Source organism: Schistocerca serialis, chromosome 4, assembly GCF_023864345.2.
Source record: "Schistocerca serialis cubense isolate TAMUIC-IGC-003099 chromosome 4, iqSchSeri2.2, whole genome shotgun sequence".
Taxonomy (NCBI): Eukaryota; Metazoa; Arthropoda; class Insecta; order Orthoptera; family Acrididae; genus Schistocerca; species Schistocerca serialis.
In genome coordinates, this window is record NC_064641.1 from 345065084 (window position 1) to 345083252 (window position 18169).

At 36.5% G+C, this 18169-nt stretch overlaps 2 protein-coding genes across 2 annotated transcripts in view; one reads left to right on the forward strand and one right to left on the reverse strand.

Moving 5' to 3' along the window:
* Positions 1–1448: 1448 nt before the first annotated feature.
* On the forward strand, positions 1449–3082 carry LOC126474446 (uncharacterized). Its single transcript, XM_050101917.1, has 6 exons — positions 1449–1518; positions 1560–1643; positions 1685–2065; positions 2112–2489; positions 2586–2693; positions 2796–3082. The coding sequence occupies exons 1-6, from the start codon at positions 1449–1451 to the stop codon at positions 3080–3082; spliced, it is 1308 nt and encodes a 435-aa protein (XP_049957874.1).
* Positions 3083–8742: 5660 nt separating this feature from the next.
* Positions 8743–18169, reverse strand: part of LOC126474447 (MAP kinase-activating death domain protein) — a 596268-nt gene continuing 586841 nt past the window's right edge. The window contains exon 36 of the mRNA XM_050101918.1: positions 8743–13711. Coding sequence (XP_049957875.1) covers positions 13565–13711 — 147 coding nt within the window. The 3' untranslated portion in view covers positions 8743–13564. The remainder of the gene's footprint in view (positions 13712–18169) is intronic.

Genomic DNA, 18169 nt, shown 5'->3' on the forward strand with positions numbered 1-18169 from the left:
AGCTCACAGCAATATCTCACAGATAATAGCATTCAGTTGTCTGAACCACATCTTACTGCTCCACAAATTGCAAATATATGGAATCAGGAACACCATTTTACAATGGTTGGACTCTTATTTGACTGTCAGGAAACAAAGAATAATTGTAATTTCGAATTAAAGCAAATATTCCTGAAACTGGAAAACAATTTCAAAAGTAATCCCGCAAAGTTTGATACTGATTCCCTATTTGTTCTTTTCTGACATAAATAACCTAGTGGTTGCTATTGATATTCATTCGGTTTTATTTGCTGGTGATACACCAGTTCTCATTGAAAATTATATGCTTGAAAGAAATCCAGAAATTGTCAAAAATACTTTAGAAAAACTAGAATCTGGTTAGTTTCATCAAAATGAACTGAAACTAAATGAACTAAATCCAGAATTATGCAATTTGAAACTAAATCATTAGAATGGAACAAAATAAAAATAATTTGCTATGCTCAGGATAGCACAGAAGCAAACCATGTAAAGCACTTAGGCCTAAATCTTGACAAAAACTTGGACGACTGATATACACTACTTAGCAAATAAATTGAAAAGATTGGCATTTGCAATTCATATTTTATCCTGTGCCATAAACATGGACACCAGAAATGTAGTCTTACTGCTACTTTGAGTTGGTTATTCATTATGGCATTATCTTCTGGGAAATTCAGAATATATCATGAGGAGTTTAATATTACAACATAAATTAATTGGAAACGTGTGCTGACTTACAATAGATATCCTATTGACCACTTTTAAGAAACTCAAAACTACTATACATTCCCTCCCTTTACATATAGGCAGTGTTCATTTTCTTATACAAAAACCAAAATACACATGACATTATGTTAACAATTATCACTTTGTGTTCATCTGACTGCAACTGGATGAAACAAATGTTTCATTTCATACATTTTGCCTTTATTGTTTGAAAGGCATGATTAGAGGAAAATTTTGTAGATGCTGCTCTGCATCTGCTGTTGTTAATCTCATTCACACAGTACTAGGAAATGTAGATGTTTCGGAGGTTATTGCCAAGTTTATACAACATTCAAAACATCATGAAGCAAATGGGAGTTCATTTCTTAGTGCTGTGATAATGAAATTAAGAATGAAAATAATCAGAAGAACAGCTACAAAACTGGAAAAAGAACAGATGCAGAGAAGCATCTATGACATTTACAACAGTCAAATAATAATGGCAAAGTCTATATGGCATAAAAAGTTCTTATAATTCAGCTGTAATTAGATGAACCCAAAGTGACAATTCTTAATGTAATGTCACAGACAACTGTGGATGACAGGACAACAAAAGTTAAATACCTGACACTTTCCATTTTCATCATGATATTACTCGCCACAGAGGGAATTTTAAGATTCTGACACACCATTAAAATCTCCACAACCAAACACCAGAGCACATGGGACTACAAATTTACAACAAAATTAAAGACAGTAATATATTTAACATTGAAACTCTGCCTGCAACAGGTAATGAGTGTATTGAGTAGCTTGTTAACTGTTGTTGCCAGTCCAAGCCCAGATAAAGGAGGAGGGTTGGCGTCAGGAAGGGTATCCTGCCAGAAAAAAAAAAACAATGACGGATACTTCTCAAAGTAAATGTTCCAGAGTAATAGTCTCCAAATCGGATCTCCAGGGGAGACATTTTGTGTAGAATCCAACAAAAGAAGAGGTTGCGAAAGAAGGAATGAAGTAGAAAATCAGAGTCAGAACTTTAAACATTGGGACATTGAAGGGAAAGAGTTGAGAGATTGTAGACATGGTGTAAAGAAGGCAGGTAAATATCCTGTGCTTACAAGAGACCAGGTGGAAGGTGACAAGGCCAAACTATTGGCAGAAGAATACAAGTTGTTTTATAGCAGTGCTGAAAAAGAGTCCAGAAATGGAGTAGGGATTATTGCGGATAATGATCTTAAGGAAGAAGTCTGTGGAGTGGATGGAATCAATGACAGAACCATGAGCATAAAACTTACTATCAGAGGAGATGTCATCACAGTTCTAAGTGTATGCACCCCAGGCAGGGTGTTTGGAGGAAGAGATGGACGAATTTTGAAAAATCCTAGATGGAATAACAATGGAAATACCAGATAATGAAAGGGTGATAATTGAGGGAGATTTAAATGAACATGTTGGCGAGAGGAGGAGTGGGGAAGATAGAATTTATGGTGGATGGAGTTATGGGGAAAGGAATGCGGCAGGGCACAAGACTGCAGAATACGCTGTATCTTTTGACCCAATGATTGCCAGTACCTACTTCAATCATAGAAGAGAACAACTTATAATGTACAGGAGCGGAGACCATAAAAGTCAGTTAGACAATTTGTTGACAAGAAGGAAATACATAAAGGAAATAAAGAATACCAAGGTTATATACAGGGAAAGTGTGGCTGCACAACACAAACTCATAGTGGCCGATTATGAAATGGGGGTGGGGAAAAGATGTAAATGAATCAAGCGAGGAGAACAAAGAATAAAGTGGTGGAAACTGAAAGAAGAGGTGTTGTGAGAAAAATTCAAGGAAACAGTATTAAGAGAAGTGAAATTACCAGAGGATGTACAGGAGCGGTGGAGTTATAATAGCAATGTAATCGCAAAAGCTGGAAAAGACAATCTGTGTGTAACAACAGGAAAGAGACCACCAGAAGGTAAGGAGTCATGGTGGTGGAATGAAGAGGTTCAGAAAGTGACAAAAGTGAAGAAAGTTGCAAAAAAAAAAAAATAAAAATAAAAAAAAATAAAAAAAAAAGAACAATGGGACTTAAGAGGAATACAGGAGGATAGGGAAGCCTACAAGACTGCAAAAAAGATGGCCAAAAGAGCAGTGGCAAAAGCAAAGGCTGAGACAATGGAAAAGGCATATGAAGAGCTGGAAAGAAGACAGGACACCAGGCAACTCCTATGGATTGCTAAAGCAAGAGATAAGGCAAGGCATATGAAGAGCTGGAAAGAAGACAGGACACCAGGCAACTCCTATGGATTGCTAAAGCAAGAGATAAGGCGACCACATAACATCAATGATGTAGATAAAAGATGAATTAGGTGTAGTATTACATGACCTTGAGAAAATCCTGAATAGGTGGTAAGAGTACTTTGAAAGGCTATTGAATGAGGAAAATGTATGAGAGAAGTATGAGGATGGAGATATAAATGAATGAATGACCCAAAGTATAAGTAGGGATGGAGTCGAACACACGATGACAAAAATGAAAGATGTGAAGGCCCTAGGGGCAGACCAAATCCCAATAGAAGCATGGAAAAATCTGGGAGAATAGAGAACTGATATTCTCTGGGATCTAATGCAGAAGATCTGGAAAGGAGAAAGAATGCCACATGCATGGAGAAGCAGTATACTTGTTCCCATATACAGGGTGGTCCATTGATAGTGATAAGCATCAAACGAAGAAACTACAAAGAACAAAACTCATCTAGCTTGAAGGGGGAAACCAGATGGCACTATGGTTGGCCTGCTAGATGGCACTGCCATAGGTCAAACGGATATCAACTGCATTTTTTAAAATAGGAACCCTCATTTTTTATAACATATTCGTGTAGTATGTAAAGAAATATGAATGTTTTAGTTGGATCACTTTTTTCACTTTGTGATAGATTGCGCTGTAAAAGTCACAAACGTATAAGTACGTGGTATCACGTAACATTCCGTCAGTGCGAACGGTATTTGCTTCATAATACATTACCTCTGTTAAAACAGACCGTTTACCAACTGCGGAAAAGATCGATATCATGTTGATGTATGGCTATTGTGATCAAAATGCCCAACGGGCGTGTTCTATGTACGCTGCTCGGTATCCTGGACAACATCATCCAAGTGTCTGGACCATTTGCCAGAGAGTTACATTATTTAAGGAAGCAGGAAGTGTTCAGCAACATGTGAAACATCAACCATGACCTGCAACAAATGATTATGCCCAAGTAGCAGAGAGAATCGGGAATCTCAAAAACGTCAGTGTTGAGAATGCTACATCAACATTGATTGCACCTGTACCATATTTCTATGCACCAGGAATTGCATGGCGAGGACTTTGAATGTCGTATACAGTTCTGCCACTGGGCACAAGAGAAATTACGGGACGATGACAGATTTTTTGCACACATTCTATTTAGCGACGAAGCATCATTCACCAACAGCGGTAACGTAAAACAGCATAATATGCACTACTGGGCAATGGAAAATCCACGATGGCTGTGACAAGTGGAACATCAGCAACTTTGGTGGGTTAATGTATGGTGCAGCATTATGGGAGGAAGGATAATTGGCCCCCATTTTATCGATGGCAATCTAAATGGTGCAATGTATGCTGATTTCCTCCATAATGTTCTACCAATGTTACTACAAGATGTTTCACTGCATGAGAGAATGACGATGTACTTCCAACATGATTGATGTCTGGCACATAGCTCGCGTGCAGTTGAAGTGGTACTGAATAGCATATTTCATGACAGGTGGATTGGTCATCTAAGCATCATACCATTGCCCGCACGTTCATCAGATCTGACATCACCAGATTTCTTTCTGTGGGGAAAGTTGAAGGATATTTGCCATTGTGATCCACCAACAATGCCTGACAACATGCGTCAGCACATTTCCAATGCATGTGCAAACATTACGGGAGGCGAACTACTCGCTGTTGAGAGGAATGTCCTTACACTTATTGCCAAATGCATTGAGGTTGATAATGATAAGTTCACAAAGGTACATGTATCACATTGCAACAACCAAAATAAAATGTTCAAATGTACCTACATTCTGTATTTTAATTTAAAAAACCTACCTGTTACCAACTGTTCATCTAAAACTGTGAGCCATATGTTTGTGACTATTACAGCACCATCTATCACAGAGCAAAAAAAAATGGTCCGACTAAGACAATCATATTTCTTTATGTACTACATGAATACGTAATAAAAAATGTGGGTTCCTATTTTTAAAAAACGCAGTTGATATCTGTTTAACTTATGGCAGCGCCATCTAGCTTGGCAACCATAGCGCCATCTGGTTTCCCCCTTCAAGCTCGACAAGTTTTGTTCTTTGTAGTTTTCTCATTTGACACTTATTTCATGAGATATTTGTCCCGGTCATGATCAATGGACCACCCTGTATAAGGGGAAAGGGGATAGCCAAAACTGTGGCAATTACAGAGGGATAAAACTGATGTCCCACACAATGAAGATCTGGGAAAGGATAACTGAGAAGAGATTGTGTCTAGAAACTGAAGTATGTGAAGAATAGTTTGGGTTTATGAGGGGAAGAGGAAAAACCAACACAATATTTGCAGTAAGGCAACTGATGGAGAGCCACAGAGAAGTATAAGCTGAACTGCATATGGCCTTTATCAATCTTGAAAAGGCAAATGACTGAGTGCCAAGGCAAGAGATATGGAGAAGTCTGAGAAGTAAATGCCTGCCAGAAAAATATATCATGGGGGTAGGAGACATGTATGAAGGTGCAATGACACAAGTCAGGAGCAGTGCAAGTGCAACAAAGGCATTTCCAGTGAGAGTAGGACTACATCAGGGATCTGCTCTCAGCCCATATGTCTTTGACCTTGTCATGGATGTACTAGTCAAAGAGGTGAAAAAGAGGCACCTTGGAGAATGATGTTTGCTGATGATGTTGTAATCTATGAACCGACCCAGGAGGCACTTCAATACAAGCTTGAACAGTGGATAAAAGCTCTAGAGGAAAGGGGAATGTGAATTAGCAGGGTGAAAACAGGGTATATATGTTCAAAGAATGCAAAAGATCTATATATTAACAAGCAAGGAGAACAACTGAGGCTGGTCAAGAAATTTAAATATCTAGGCTCTTACATGAAAAGTGATGGAGGCATGGAGGCCGAAATACAGCACAGGATAAATAGTGGATGGATGAACTGGAGGAAACTGAGCGGAGTACTGTGTGATAAGAAGGTTAGCTGCAGAATGAAAGGAAAGCTTTACAAGTCTGTGGTGAGGCCTGTGGTGCTGTATAGTGCAGAAACTTGGCCAGTTACAAAATCCCAAGAGAAAAAGATGGAAGTGGCAGAAATGAGAATGTTAAGATGGATGTGTGGGTGACATGAGAGGATAGATTAAGGAATGAGTACATCAGGGGAACAGTAAAAGTGGGACCCATAGGGAAGTTGATCCAAGAAAGCAGACTAAGATGGTGTGGACATGGGCAGTGAAGAGGGGAGCACTATGTGGGGAGAAGAGTTGAAGACCCAGAAATTGAATGATTGAGGACAAGAGGAAGACTGAAACTGAGATGGAAAGACAAGGTAGCAGGGGACCTATGGGAGAAAGGATGGCTCAGGGAAGAAGCACTGGATAGGCATTTATGGAAGAGAAGGATCCAGCAAATCAACACTGACCACACATGACGTGGGAAAAGCCTGAGATGATGATGATGATGATGATGATGATGATATTTAACAATGCGCTTGGTTCACTGAAAATATTGCTAGCTTTACAAATTGAACAAGGGAATTATAAACATCCTGAAAAAAAGCTAAAACACTGATAAGACACTGTTGGATGTCAATGTAACTTTGTTCACATGCACACCATCAGAGGGCATGTAAAACATTAGAACTGCAATTCTCTGGGACAGGTAGAATGGCCACAAAACTGTGTTAGTTTTGTTTATATGTAATGTTAGTACGCTTGGTAGCATCCACTGATCAGACAGAACATTGTGAGCACCCACCGATAGCTGGTATGTCCACCTTTGGCACATATAACTGTGGTGATTAGTCATGGCATCAAAACAATGCCTTGATAGATCACTGGCACCACATCTGCACACTCAGTCACCTGAGTCCCATAAATTCTGGGGATGGACGCAATGAGCTCTGATGCCTCATTCAATGTTCAATCAGGTTCAGATCTGGCAAGTCGGGTGGCCAGCATATCAATTGGAACTTGCCAGCATATCAGTTCGAACTTGCCACTGTGTTACTCAACCACTCCAGCAATTCCTGGCCTTCTAACATGGAGCATTATCTTGTTGAAAAATGCCACTGCCATCGAGAAACATGATCATCAAGAAGGGGTGCATGTGGACTGCAACCAGTGTACAATAATCTTTAGCTGTCATGGTGCCTTACAAGAGCTCCACTGCACCCATGAATGCCCACATTGAAGTTCCTCAGAGTGTAATGGAGCCAAAACCAGCTTGTCTTTGTCCTGCAGTAAGGTGTCAAGGAGTTGTTCCCTTCAAAAATGACAGATTTACGCCCACCCATCAACATGATGAAGAAGGTATTCGGTTTCATCAGAACATGCAACATGGCTGAAAGTGACCAAGGAAATTTTTATGGCACAATGGCATGTCACAAACATCCTGTGTCATGGAACAGTATTGAGGTATCATTTTTCAATAAGACAATGCTCGTCCACACACAGCACGTCTTTATGAACTGTCAGCTAGATCCCACAGTATGCCCCTGATCGAACATCTGTGGAAACAGGTTTGACATCACCTCCATCCCAGTGCAAGTACTCATTACATAAAGAACTATTTACAACACCTGTGGGTCAGCCTGCCCCAGGAAGGGATACAACAGCTTTACGGCACACTTCCTAACTGAATCAATGCATGCATCTGAGCTACAGGTGATCTTCGCAGAAATCCATGCACATTAACATGCCACTTCTGGGATTTGGGATGGCACGCTACCTCTGGATCAAATTCACCTGTTGGATTAAAAATGAGAGCTGGTATGCTGCCCAGCATGGATGTAGTTTATAGGCAGTTTCCCTGATCTGACAAGATGAATACTGGCTGATACCTACATCCTGCCTCAGTTAAACGATCTGCAAATATTTAGAAAATGTTGGCTTACTTTCACATAAGCCAGCAGTAGATGAAACAAGATGCAGTACACAAATTCAGTCCTTGTGGGCAAATTGGTGGTGACAGAAGAACATCCTGCCACCCTTTACCACTAATGTTCCCCAATGGCAGAAGACTACACAGTGGCTTCTCGGCACTGTTTGGTCTTCTGGGTATGATCACACAGTTTACTTTTTTTTATATTACAAAATGATGTCTAATATTCCAAAAACGAGGTGCTCTGTAAATAAAAGTATTAAAGAGCATTTCCCATTACATTTTTTCCATGGGGCCATGTAGTTTGCAATGGGGGTGATGTTTGCTCTTCACACCACCCTAGGCTATCCACTTGGGGACTGCTTTTTGTAGCAGTGTTTGAAGTAGGAAGTCTATGCCACTGAACTCACACCTTGCAAGAGTTGTGAGGAGTTTGAGCTGCAATGAAGTACAATCCAATAGAGATACATGGCATGACCGTGGATACTGGTCTGCAACTTGCAAAGTTGTATTTGCAGATACAATGATTTTCAAATCAATCACATTATTTTCCAAATCCAGCTGATATGATTAATGCTTTTTATGTGTTGTACACTATTTGTGTGTTTTATTAAATGAAAGTAGTTCAAGTATATGGCTACAGAATTTGCCTTTTTAAATTGTCTAACCATTTCTTAAGGACTCAATATACACTGTTACTTATGAGTGAATAAAAATTTTAAGTCAAATCGATTTTCCGTGAGAGAATACTTATAATTTAATGCATTACATGCAAGAGCATCTTTGGATCTAATGTACAACTATTAATTCAGTTTAGTGAAGTCAATGCACACACATGGTTTAATCACAACACTGAACAATAACTGTTGGAAAACATGCCTTTTATTTTCGAAAAATAGCATAATTCTAAAATGGGGAGTCAAACAATTAATACATGGTAATTTGATTCTAAATAAGATAACATGTGTTTCTTCAGGATTTACCACAAGATTAAATGTAATACTGGAATACATAATATATTTTATGGCTCTCCTTGGAAATGAGTACAATCCATAAAATTGGACATTTTAGCCAAATTCTTATTCTGGGTGCTGCACAAATATGTAACTAAAATGTACACAACATGATTTTGAATGGCTCACAAACGCATGCTATGGTTTCAAAGATTTCTTACAAACCTTGTATAAATTGTTATCCCATAAGGAAAACTAAATACATTTTCTGGAGGAATTTCCAGTATTATGACATTAAGCATCACAGGCCATGTTCTTGTATACTGTCTTACAATAGTATTATTGGATCTGTCAGTACAGTTACTTAACATGTCCTCCGTTACATTTTACATACATAAGGTGTAACATTTTTTAAGTCCTCATTATAACAGTCAAAGTTTACCATGAAGCTTAAAATTTGAGATGGGAAAACAAGTTGTAGGATAATTAATGTAACACTCATTGAATACAGCTGAAATTTAAAGTAATTTTTTTTATCAAACAACCAGCATTATATTTCTGAAAACAAAATATTCTTCTCATGACCCTCTCTTTCCTTCGTTTTAGATACTTTCATTGATCCATAGTTCTGTGTGCAATATATTTACATGAAACATTTCCCTACCGTGTCAATCTCTTGTTTTCTCTTTGATTCTTATTATCTCCTACACAAGGAACTTTTTCTTCAAAAATTAAATATTCAGTATTCAGTTTTCAGTATTCATCAGCAGTCAATGGGTGTAGAACTTCATTTACCACAACACACAAAATTTGGTGAAGATCAGAAATTCAGATAAAGTAATGGCACTGAAATATTTTACGTAAAGCAATGCTTCTACTAATGCTACAGAAGTCTAATCACAATACTAACAAAAAATGAAAATGTGACTGAACTTTGTCAGCATAGAAACATACAAACAATTAGTCCAGTACCAATATATTAAAATTCTAATTTCTGACAAAAACAAGTAACAGAAAGTAGTTCATTATTCATGTCATTCAAACATGCAATGCTATTTTACACTCACACTACTTTTGCACTTTAAACAGGAGGCACAACATTGAAGATATTACTTAACTGCAAAGCAGTACATCACCATCTACATCAGATGTATGTAACATTTCATACTGATTTTTATTTACAACAAAAAATGAGGAAGCACCTCATACAGTACATTCAGAATGTTATCTGGAATGATATGAAACTCCTTACTGAAGTACAAATGGATTTAACAAATAATAAAGCATCAGTGCTAGAAACGTAGAAAATTACAATCTGTCTTAAAGCTACAAAAAATATTTCCTAATATGTTATATACATATTTACAAATCAAACTACTCACATTCTCAAGTACACACTACAGTACCACAGATGGTTCTTACATGTTTCCCAACACACACATTTCTACAAAAACTCTAAATTTAATATAAATATAACATTGTCTTGAGTGTCTTTATGGACATACACATTTTCTGTAACAATTGCAGGCACATATTACAATATCAATAGTGTTTGAAAAAATTGTGTTTGTGTGAGGATGAACAGCTTCACAAAATAATACTTGCAGTAAATGAAGGTTTCTTTAGAAACCTGTGGATTAAGATGTGGTTCAAACCAAATATGTGTTAAATATTTTAATCTGCGTATGAAGCAGATGGAACACCCATGGTAATGTGAGACGTACATTGATTGTTCAATTGGCATTCTGTCATATAATTAGAATATTGTTTCAATCAACTGACAGATGCAGGAGAAATATAACACATATGTAATACATAACCACATTCACAATTTGAGAAAGAGACATCCAGTAAACAGCATTAAGAAGAACCTATAACATTTATATCTGCTGTCAATGCAGCTGTTTACTGTGAAGAAATTGTTTCCACCAGAGAATTATTACTTGTAATTACTACAACTGACCACTGAAATTTGAAGCAAATCATGATACAAAAACACATTATTTTTTAAGGCAATACTGCAGCATTATCAGCACTACAGTAGAGATACAAACTATTTTCTTTGAGAAATCAGGTGACACAGCCCCATATTGCTTTTTATAGTGAGTTAAGGACATTTCAGAAAAGAAAAAATATAATTATAAGATTTCAGAAAAGGCATAATTTATTGGTATGGTATTATGTATAAAAAGTGTGCAATAAAAAAATTGCCTACTACTTGCAAATGACAATAAAAATCAATAATTACTATTTCCACAAATAGTGGATCCCAGAAATATTTTTACTTTGTGAGAGCTACTGCATTTTGTTTTTCTCGGGTTCCAACCAATTCTTATAGTTTGAGACTCACTGTTAATTATAGTTGCAGTTAAATCTGCCTACATGATTAGAGCCCTATGACTAAAGCCCAATAATTCTGTTTAATGTTATTTAAGTACCTCACAACATTGCTTCTACAGCATCTGGCTGTATTGGCATGATTTTTGTTGCAATATATAATGCACATTAAACTTCAAGAATTAGATGAATATCTGTGAAAAATAAATTAGTGATATAAAGAAAAATATTTTTGTTTAGACCATACACTTTTAAGGAAAGCATTTACAAAATGACACTTTTTCAGACAAAAAAGAAAAACCTTCATAGTACCACATGGCAACAAATGATGTGAGGAAGCACAAAAAGTAACATGTACTAAGTTTGTAAAATGGGGTATGCATCATGCACTGATTTTGTCATCATCCTGTATTCTGTATCTCTCTTGACCCAGAATACTTGTTTTGACTTCACTTCCTAAGTCCTGAATATCCTCACGTTCTACAGCTACATTACCTCTTTTGCCAATGCTCATTGGTAGTGTTAATATGACTTTTTAAGCATTTTATGTTTGCTGTAACTCAGTAAGCTGAAGTTCATTTCTGTCTTCATTGAATTACTGCACCTTATATTTTGTTCAATAACCACAATCCATTTATAGTCGAAAGGGTTGTGCAACAAACAAAATTATGAAACAGAGCCATTTTCCCATTTGCCTCTCAAGACAAAGGAATTTTATGAACAGTATTAAAGACTGTCTATGGCATTTTGAGTTACACAACATCCATTTAAAGAAAATAATTTAGTGCAAATTATAATTGTAGCAATAGTGGTCACTACCATGGTGTTCAAAATTGCTTACAAAGAACAGGCAAATGTGTAAACAGTTTCTCAGTTCCACACATTAGTATTTTATTTAACATTAAACAGCTTCAAAATTTAAAACAAATCTATGATCACCATTTGATTATTTTATCTCAACAATGAACTGCAGTTATTGCTTTTTATAATAATTATTGTAAAAATTCTGGAAAAACTATCTTTATATGACACAACAATTATTGGTGATACATACTGTAATTCTGGGAAAGAAAATTGTGGCTATAATATCCAACACACAGATCTATATATTGCAATACAGTTCAGTGACAACCAGATATACAAATCTTAAAATTTAGTTAATGGCAACATTGTATTTACAAAAATTAATATCACTCTGAGTCACAGTGAATTACAAAACAATGCAAACTGTCTCGTATAAAATTTCATAGCCTGTGTTTATTCATATACAACAGTATCTAACATTTCACCTGCATTTATGCAATACCACAACTATATTATTGCCTTGTCACATCTTCATAATAATGCCATAGTAATTGTTTCATATATGGATTGCTTTAAGCACAGCTATCCCCACACCATTTTAACAGATACTGTCACACATATTACTGACATAAAAGAAGTTTTTCTGTCTAAATAATCACAAATCCCAAAACTTTGTTCACAAACAAACAACTCAAATGTGCAACCTACACAATGTCTCGTATTTGTATTTACTTATGAATCAGTTTTACATTTTGGTAATTTCAGTGTTACATAACTGTATTCTTACATCATGATGTCTCTTGCAAGTAGCAAAATACTACACATGATTCTTAAATTGTTATGTGCAAGGGAAAAGAATCTGATCCATGAGGCATAACACAATTTTTCTAAAAAAAATAAGAGAGAGAGAGAGAGAGAGAGAGAGGCAGATACCGAACTTGTGTTCATTAGAAAGAAATAATATATTGGGACTACATAACATATCATTAATATTCTATTTGGTGTTGTATTAGTTGCACTTGGTATTTATTTTAAATACCCTATTTGTCCCATAACATGCAGTGGGCCCATAAATTATCCAAGTACATTTGTGAGAGGCTGCTGGGTAAACTATGTGGACCAAAACTAAAGACCAAATGAAGTCAAATGAGAATTAGCATTTCACATTTGTTCTGGATAATGAAGCCCTTGTGCCATCAAAAGCTGTATGGGCACTAATTGATAAACATTGTTTTTTGCAAGAGAGTTCATATTCATGTAACATCGCATAGCTGTAAGTTACATGGTAAGGAGAACACAGAATTTTAACATTGTTTTTTGCAAGAGAGTTCATATTCATATAACATTGCATAGCCGTAGGTTATATGGTAATGAGAACACAAAACTTATGCAATTCAAGAATTTAAATAAATAGCTACAACAACTTTTTCAAACTGAGCATTCATTTCATTTTGCATAACCTGAACATTTCATACAAAACTTGTATATAACTTGAACTTCTTATTTGTGTTATTAAGCTTCCAATATTAAACTGTAATAAAGCATAGTTTTGGAATCAATAAGAAATCAAGGTAGCATAGAAATCAGAACTTCAATGAAGGTGCTGCGGAGAGTGTGACGAGTGTTGTTGTGATGGAAGAGACACCCCATCTCCTTGGCTTTGCTGCAAATGCCTGTGTTCTTGTCCTGCTGCGACATACGAGAAAACACACAGCACCGAGTAGCAAATCTGATCTGACTGAAATAAGAGAAAAATCAGACAGTTAGTTTTATTTTGTTATGCACAATAAAGAAGCACAGATAATAAAGTTATTAAAGCAAAGATTTGCCATTTATAAAGTCTGGAACACATTGAACAAATAATAAAAGTATGAAAACTTTACAAGCACATTACACGCAAGTACAAAAACAAATCATTACTGGATATGAACTATGTTATTACACCTTCAATTCAGCAAAATCATTACTGTGTTACTGGATTAATATGCATTAAATATGCAGGAAAAAATCCCTATGTAGACTACTCAGTATTCAAACAGGGCCTGACTTGACATAAATATGAGCATACACATCTCTGTCCACACATATGTTGTCAGCTTATAGGCAGATGGTGTCTACTTTCTTCTCAATAATTTCTTGCAAGCTACTGTTAGAACATCTAATGTGTGTCAGTTCTGGTTACTGAGTATGCAGAAGAGGCCCCCAGTCAAGGTTCTAAAGGAATCTATTCATGAGCACTGTTGAAATGTTTGGAATTTCTAGAACTGACTGAAGAAAGTTAGACACACAGCTAAGGTTATAATCAGTGAGTTCAATCAATGTGAAAGTGATAAGAGATGCTTCGAGAGTCTACACAGAAATTATTGAAATAAAGACAACATTGTTATTCCACAAGGCTGTCTGGTTATCTCTGGCTTAGCAAAATGTTACAAATGATTTTTAAGCTGTTATGTCCAAAGAAAGAGGATCTGATTCAAATTGCATAACACGGTTTAACTGAATGCTGCTCAAAAAACATTGAGAGATTTAATTATTCCCTATTCCATTCACAGACAGTATAGATGAGGCGTGATTTATGATACTATGAAACTACTAAAGACTATTCAGTGAGTTATTGAGCATGTGTAAACAGACTGACATAAACATACATCTGTATCTGAGTTTATATGTCAGAGCATTCACTCATAACCCCCCCCCCTCCCCCCCCCTCCCCCCACACACACACAAACACACACTCAAACACACACACTCAAACACACACACACACACACACACACACACACACACACACCTATGTCTGTCTCTGTCTCTGTCTCTCTCTCTCTCTCTTGATCTCTATCTGTCCATTTTTCTCTCCCATATATATTTTACAATCCCAGTTTTTCAACTTAATGCACAATTGTTCTGTCTTTTGTTCTTCGTTCTGCTATGCCTTCTGACTAAACTTATCACACTCTGATCAGTCCACTGGTCTTTGAACATGTTTTTATGTCCATATATATTTTACAGAAATTTTATAAAGGCATTAAAAGCATTCACTTCGGTCTTCATGAATAACCTATCTACAAAGCATAAGTACATTTAAAAGTGTCTTCTGTGGTGACATAAAGTCATCTAGTGCGAAAGAGGAATATGACCACACAAATATCCAATAGTGATGTCAAAAACTTCTTGTCATCTTTTTAGCAACATAATGTTCACATTCATTAATTACTTATGGGTCATTTACGAAAAGTACTGGATATCTTTTTTAACCGTTTATTTGGCAGTGTTGCTCTCAAGCAACATCAAATTTACGTTGGCCTTATGGGACAACAAACACTTCCCAGTGCCTTTTACTGCATTGTTGCCTCCTCGCAATGTTCCTTTACACACTGCAAATGCCAGTTGTTGTAATAGTTCAAGGTTTTCCACACGAGATGGCAGTTTGTGCAGTGGTGTTACAGAGATCTCCTTGTGTGATCAACAGGGGTGTTTTATTTTGGTTCTGAAAGAGTGTATTTCAATAAACTGGCAGTAATCTTAGCAGATTTTCTTCAATAAATACCCAGACGTGAGTTTACAGCAGAAATATTTCAATCTAATATTGTTTTGAATTATGTAAATAGTATAAAACTTTTATGTTGCCTGTGAGCAACATTGCACATAGTTGGGACATGTGCCATTAGTATATTACATATGCTTACGGCGTGACAGAGTAGACATTTTAATTTTCAGGGGCTTTTTAGCTATGGATTCCATAATATTTTATGGAATTAAAAAAGCAAGAGGAATAGTAGTTCCAATAGAAAACCAGGCTTTGTCTGATCTAAGCGAATCTGAAGACTCTGAACTCAAAGTTTTGGCAGACTGCAGTGATGATGATCCAGACTATATTCTAGAGCATCAATCTGAGTTCCATAACCTAGTTATACCAGAAACTGATTCTGATTCAGGAAGTGAAATCTCAGAAGCTGAACATGTGCAAGGACCTTCTGCAGTGAATCCTTCTAGTGCAAGTGCCAGTGAAGTGAAAAAGAAAATTACAAAAGGAGTCACTTACATGTGGGTAAAGGAGGATACAACTGCTAGGGCAGAAAGTCTCTCTCCTGTGTTTTCTGATGAAGGCAATACACCACTGGGTTATTTCAGAAGATTTCTTTGATTCAGAACTAATTGACAAACTTGTGCAGGAAACGAACTTATACTCTGTGCAATGAACTACCATTTCAGTAAACACCTATATAAATGAAATGGAACAATTTTTCGGTGTTATGATATACATGGGTCTTGTTTCTATGCCTTCGTACACTGACTAGTGGTTTCAGTCAATGAACTGTGAAAAAATCACCAGCATTTTCAGTTTGAAGCGCTTTCAAAAACTCCACCGATACCTGCATTTTACGACCAATGAGAATGCTGTGAACTCTTCTGACAGATTTTTCAAAATAAGACCTGTTCTTGAGTCAGTTGTAAAGAACTGCCGTGAGCAGAAACAAGAGTCAGAATTTTCTATAGATGAGATGATGTTTCCATATAAAGGTACAAGAGCGGGTAATTTGCGCCAATATATTCAAAACAAGCCACACAAGTGGGGTTTTAAGATTTTTGTTCGTGCTGGTGTGTCTGGAGTTGTCTATGATGTTCTTCCCTATAGTGGCAAGGGGATGATAACTGATCTTGCTGATGACGAGATAGTATTTGGAATTGGAGGACAAGTTGTGGTTACACTTTGCAAAAGTATTCCAAGAGATATTTCTCCCACAGTTTATTTTGACAATTTCTTTTGCAGCCTTGAACTTATAACATACTTTAAAAAAATCAAAACATTGAGTCCATGGGCACCATAAGGAAGAACCGAATAAAGAACTGTCTTCTACAATACGAGAAGCAATTACTGAAACAAGGACAAGGAAGCTATGACTACAGGAAGGACAGTCACTCAGACCTCATTTTAGTAAGGTGGGCAGATAATAAAATTGTGACACTTGCAAGCTCATTTTGTGGTGTCCAACCACTCTCAACAGTAAAACGATGGGACAGCAATGAAAAATGAAGAATTGATGTGCCCTTCCCTGTATTGTATGTCAGTACAACAAGCATATGGGAGGAGTTGATCTTGCTGGTATGCTGATAGAGCTCTACAGAGTACCAATGAAAACTAGGCGTTGGTACATGAGATTGTTTGAATTTATGCTAGATCTGAGGGTTGTAGATGCCTGGCTGGTATTTCAAAGAGAATCTCTGGACAAGAAGACCTCATTGAAGTCATTCAGGGCAGATATTGCCAATGGTTTGATGTTTTTAGGGAAAAGGAAAGTAAGAAGGCCCTCAATAGACATAACAGCACCACAAAAGAAGAGGAGGAAGCCAACAGCTCCGACTGTTACACAAGATGTCCAATTTGATAATATGGAGCATTGGCCTGTACACGGTCCCAAAGGTTGTTGTCATTGTCATTATTGTCCATCTGGATATTCTATAGTCATGTGTTCAAAATGCAATCTAGTATCGTGCTTCGTTCCAAAGAGGAACTGTTTCCAAACATTTCATTACAAGAAGAACTAGAAGGGAAAATGAAACAGTTCTATTACACAGCAGGAATGCATAAATGTGTTTATAAATTAAATTTTCTATGTACTGGCAACCTTTTGCTTAAGGTTATTGGCAAACACTTTTTTTCTATAATATGTGTAAATGTGGTCTACTGCTGACAATGTTGCTTGTAAGCAACATTTCATAATTTTCATAATTTTTGTCAAAAATTTCTAAAACTGACTGAATTGTATTTCTTTAAGCATAATAAATAAATATAAGCACTGAAATTTTTTTTGTTTTTATTTTCAACATTTGCCAAATAAAGGGTTAATGATCTTTTCACCAATGAAAGTTAATCTGCTTAGAAATATCTCCAAGAATAGTAAAAATGTGTTAATCAAAAGGAGTTAAGTTTGATGAATGCATAGACTGACAATGAGACAAAGCATTCCAGAAAAAAGTCAAATGTAACTCATAGTTCCATGTACATTTTAATCAAGAAAGCTCTTGCTTTGTTGTAGCACAAGGGGACTCTTTTTTAGACTTTGGACAGCTTTCATTAATCGTCTGATCATATGTCATAATTTATAAGCTATATGGATGTGACTTGACCATCCTTGAACATCATATTTCCTCTTGCACATTATCATTTGCAGTACCTACTTGCCCATGGAATGTT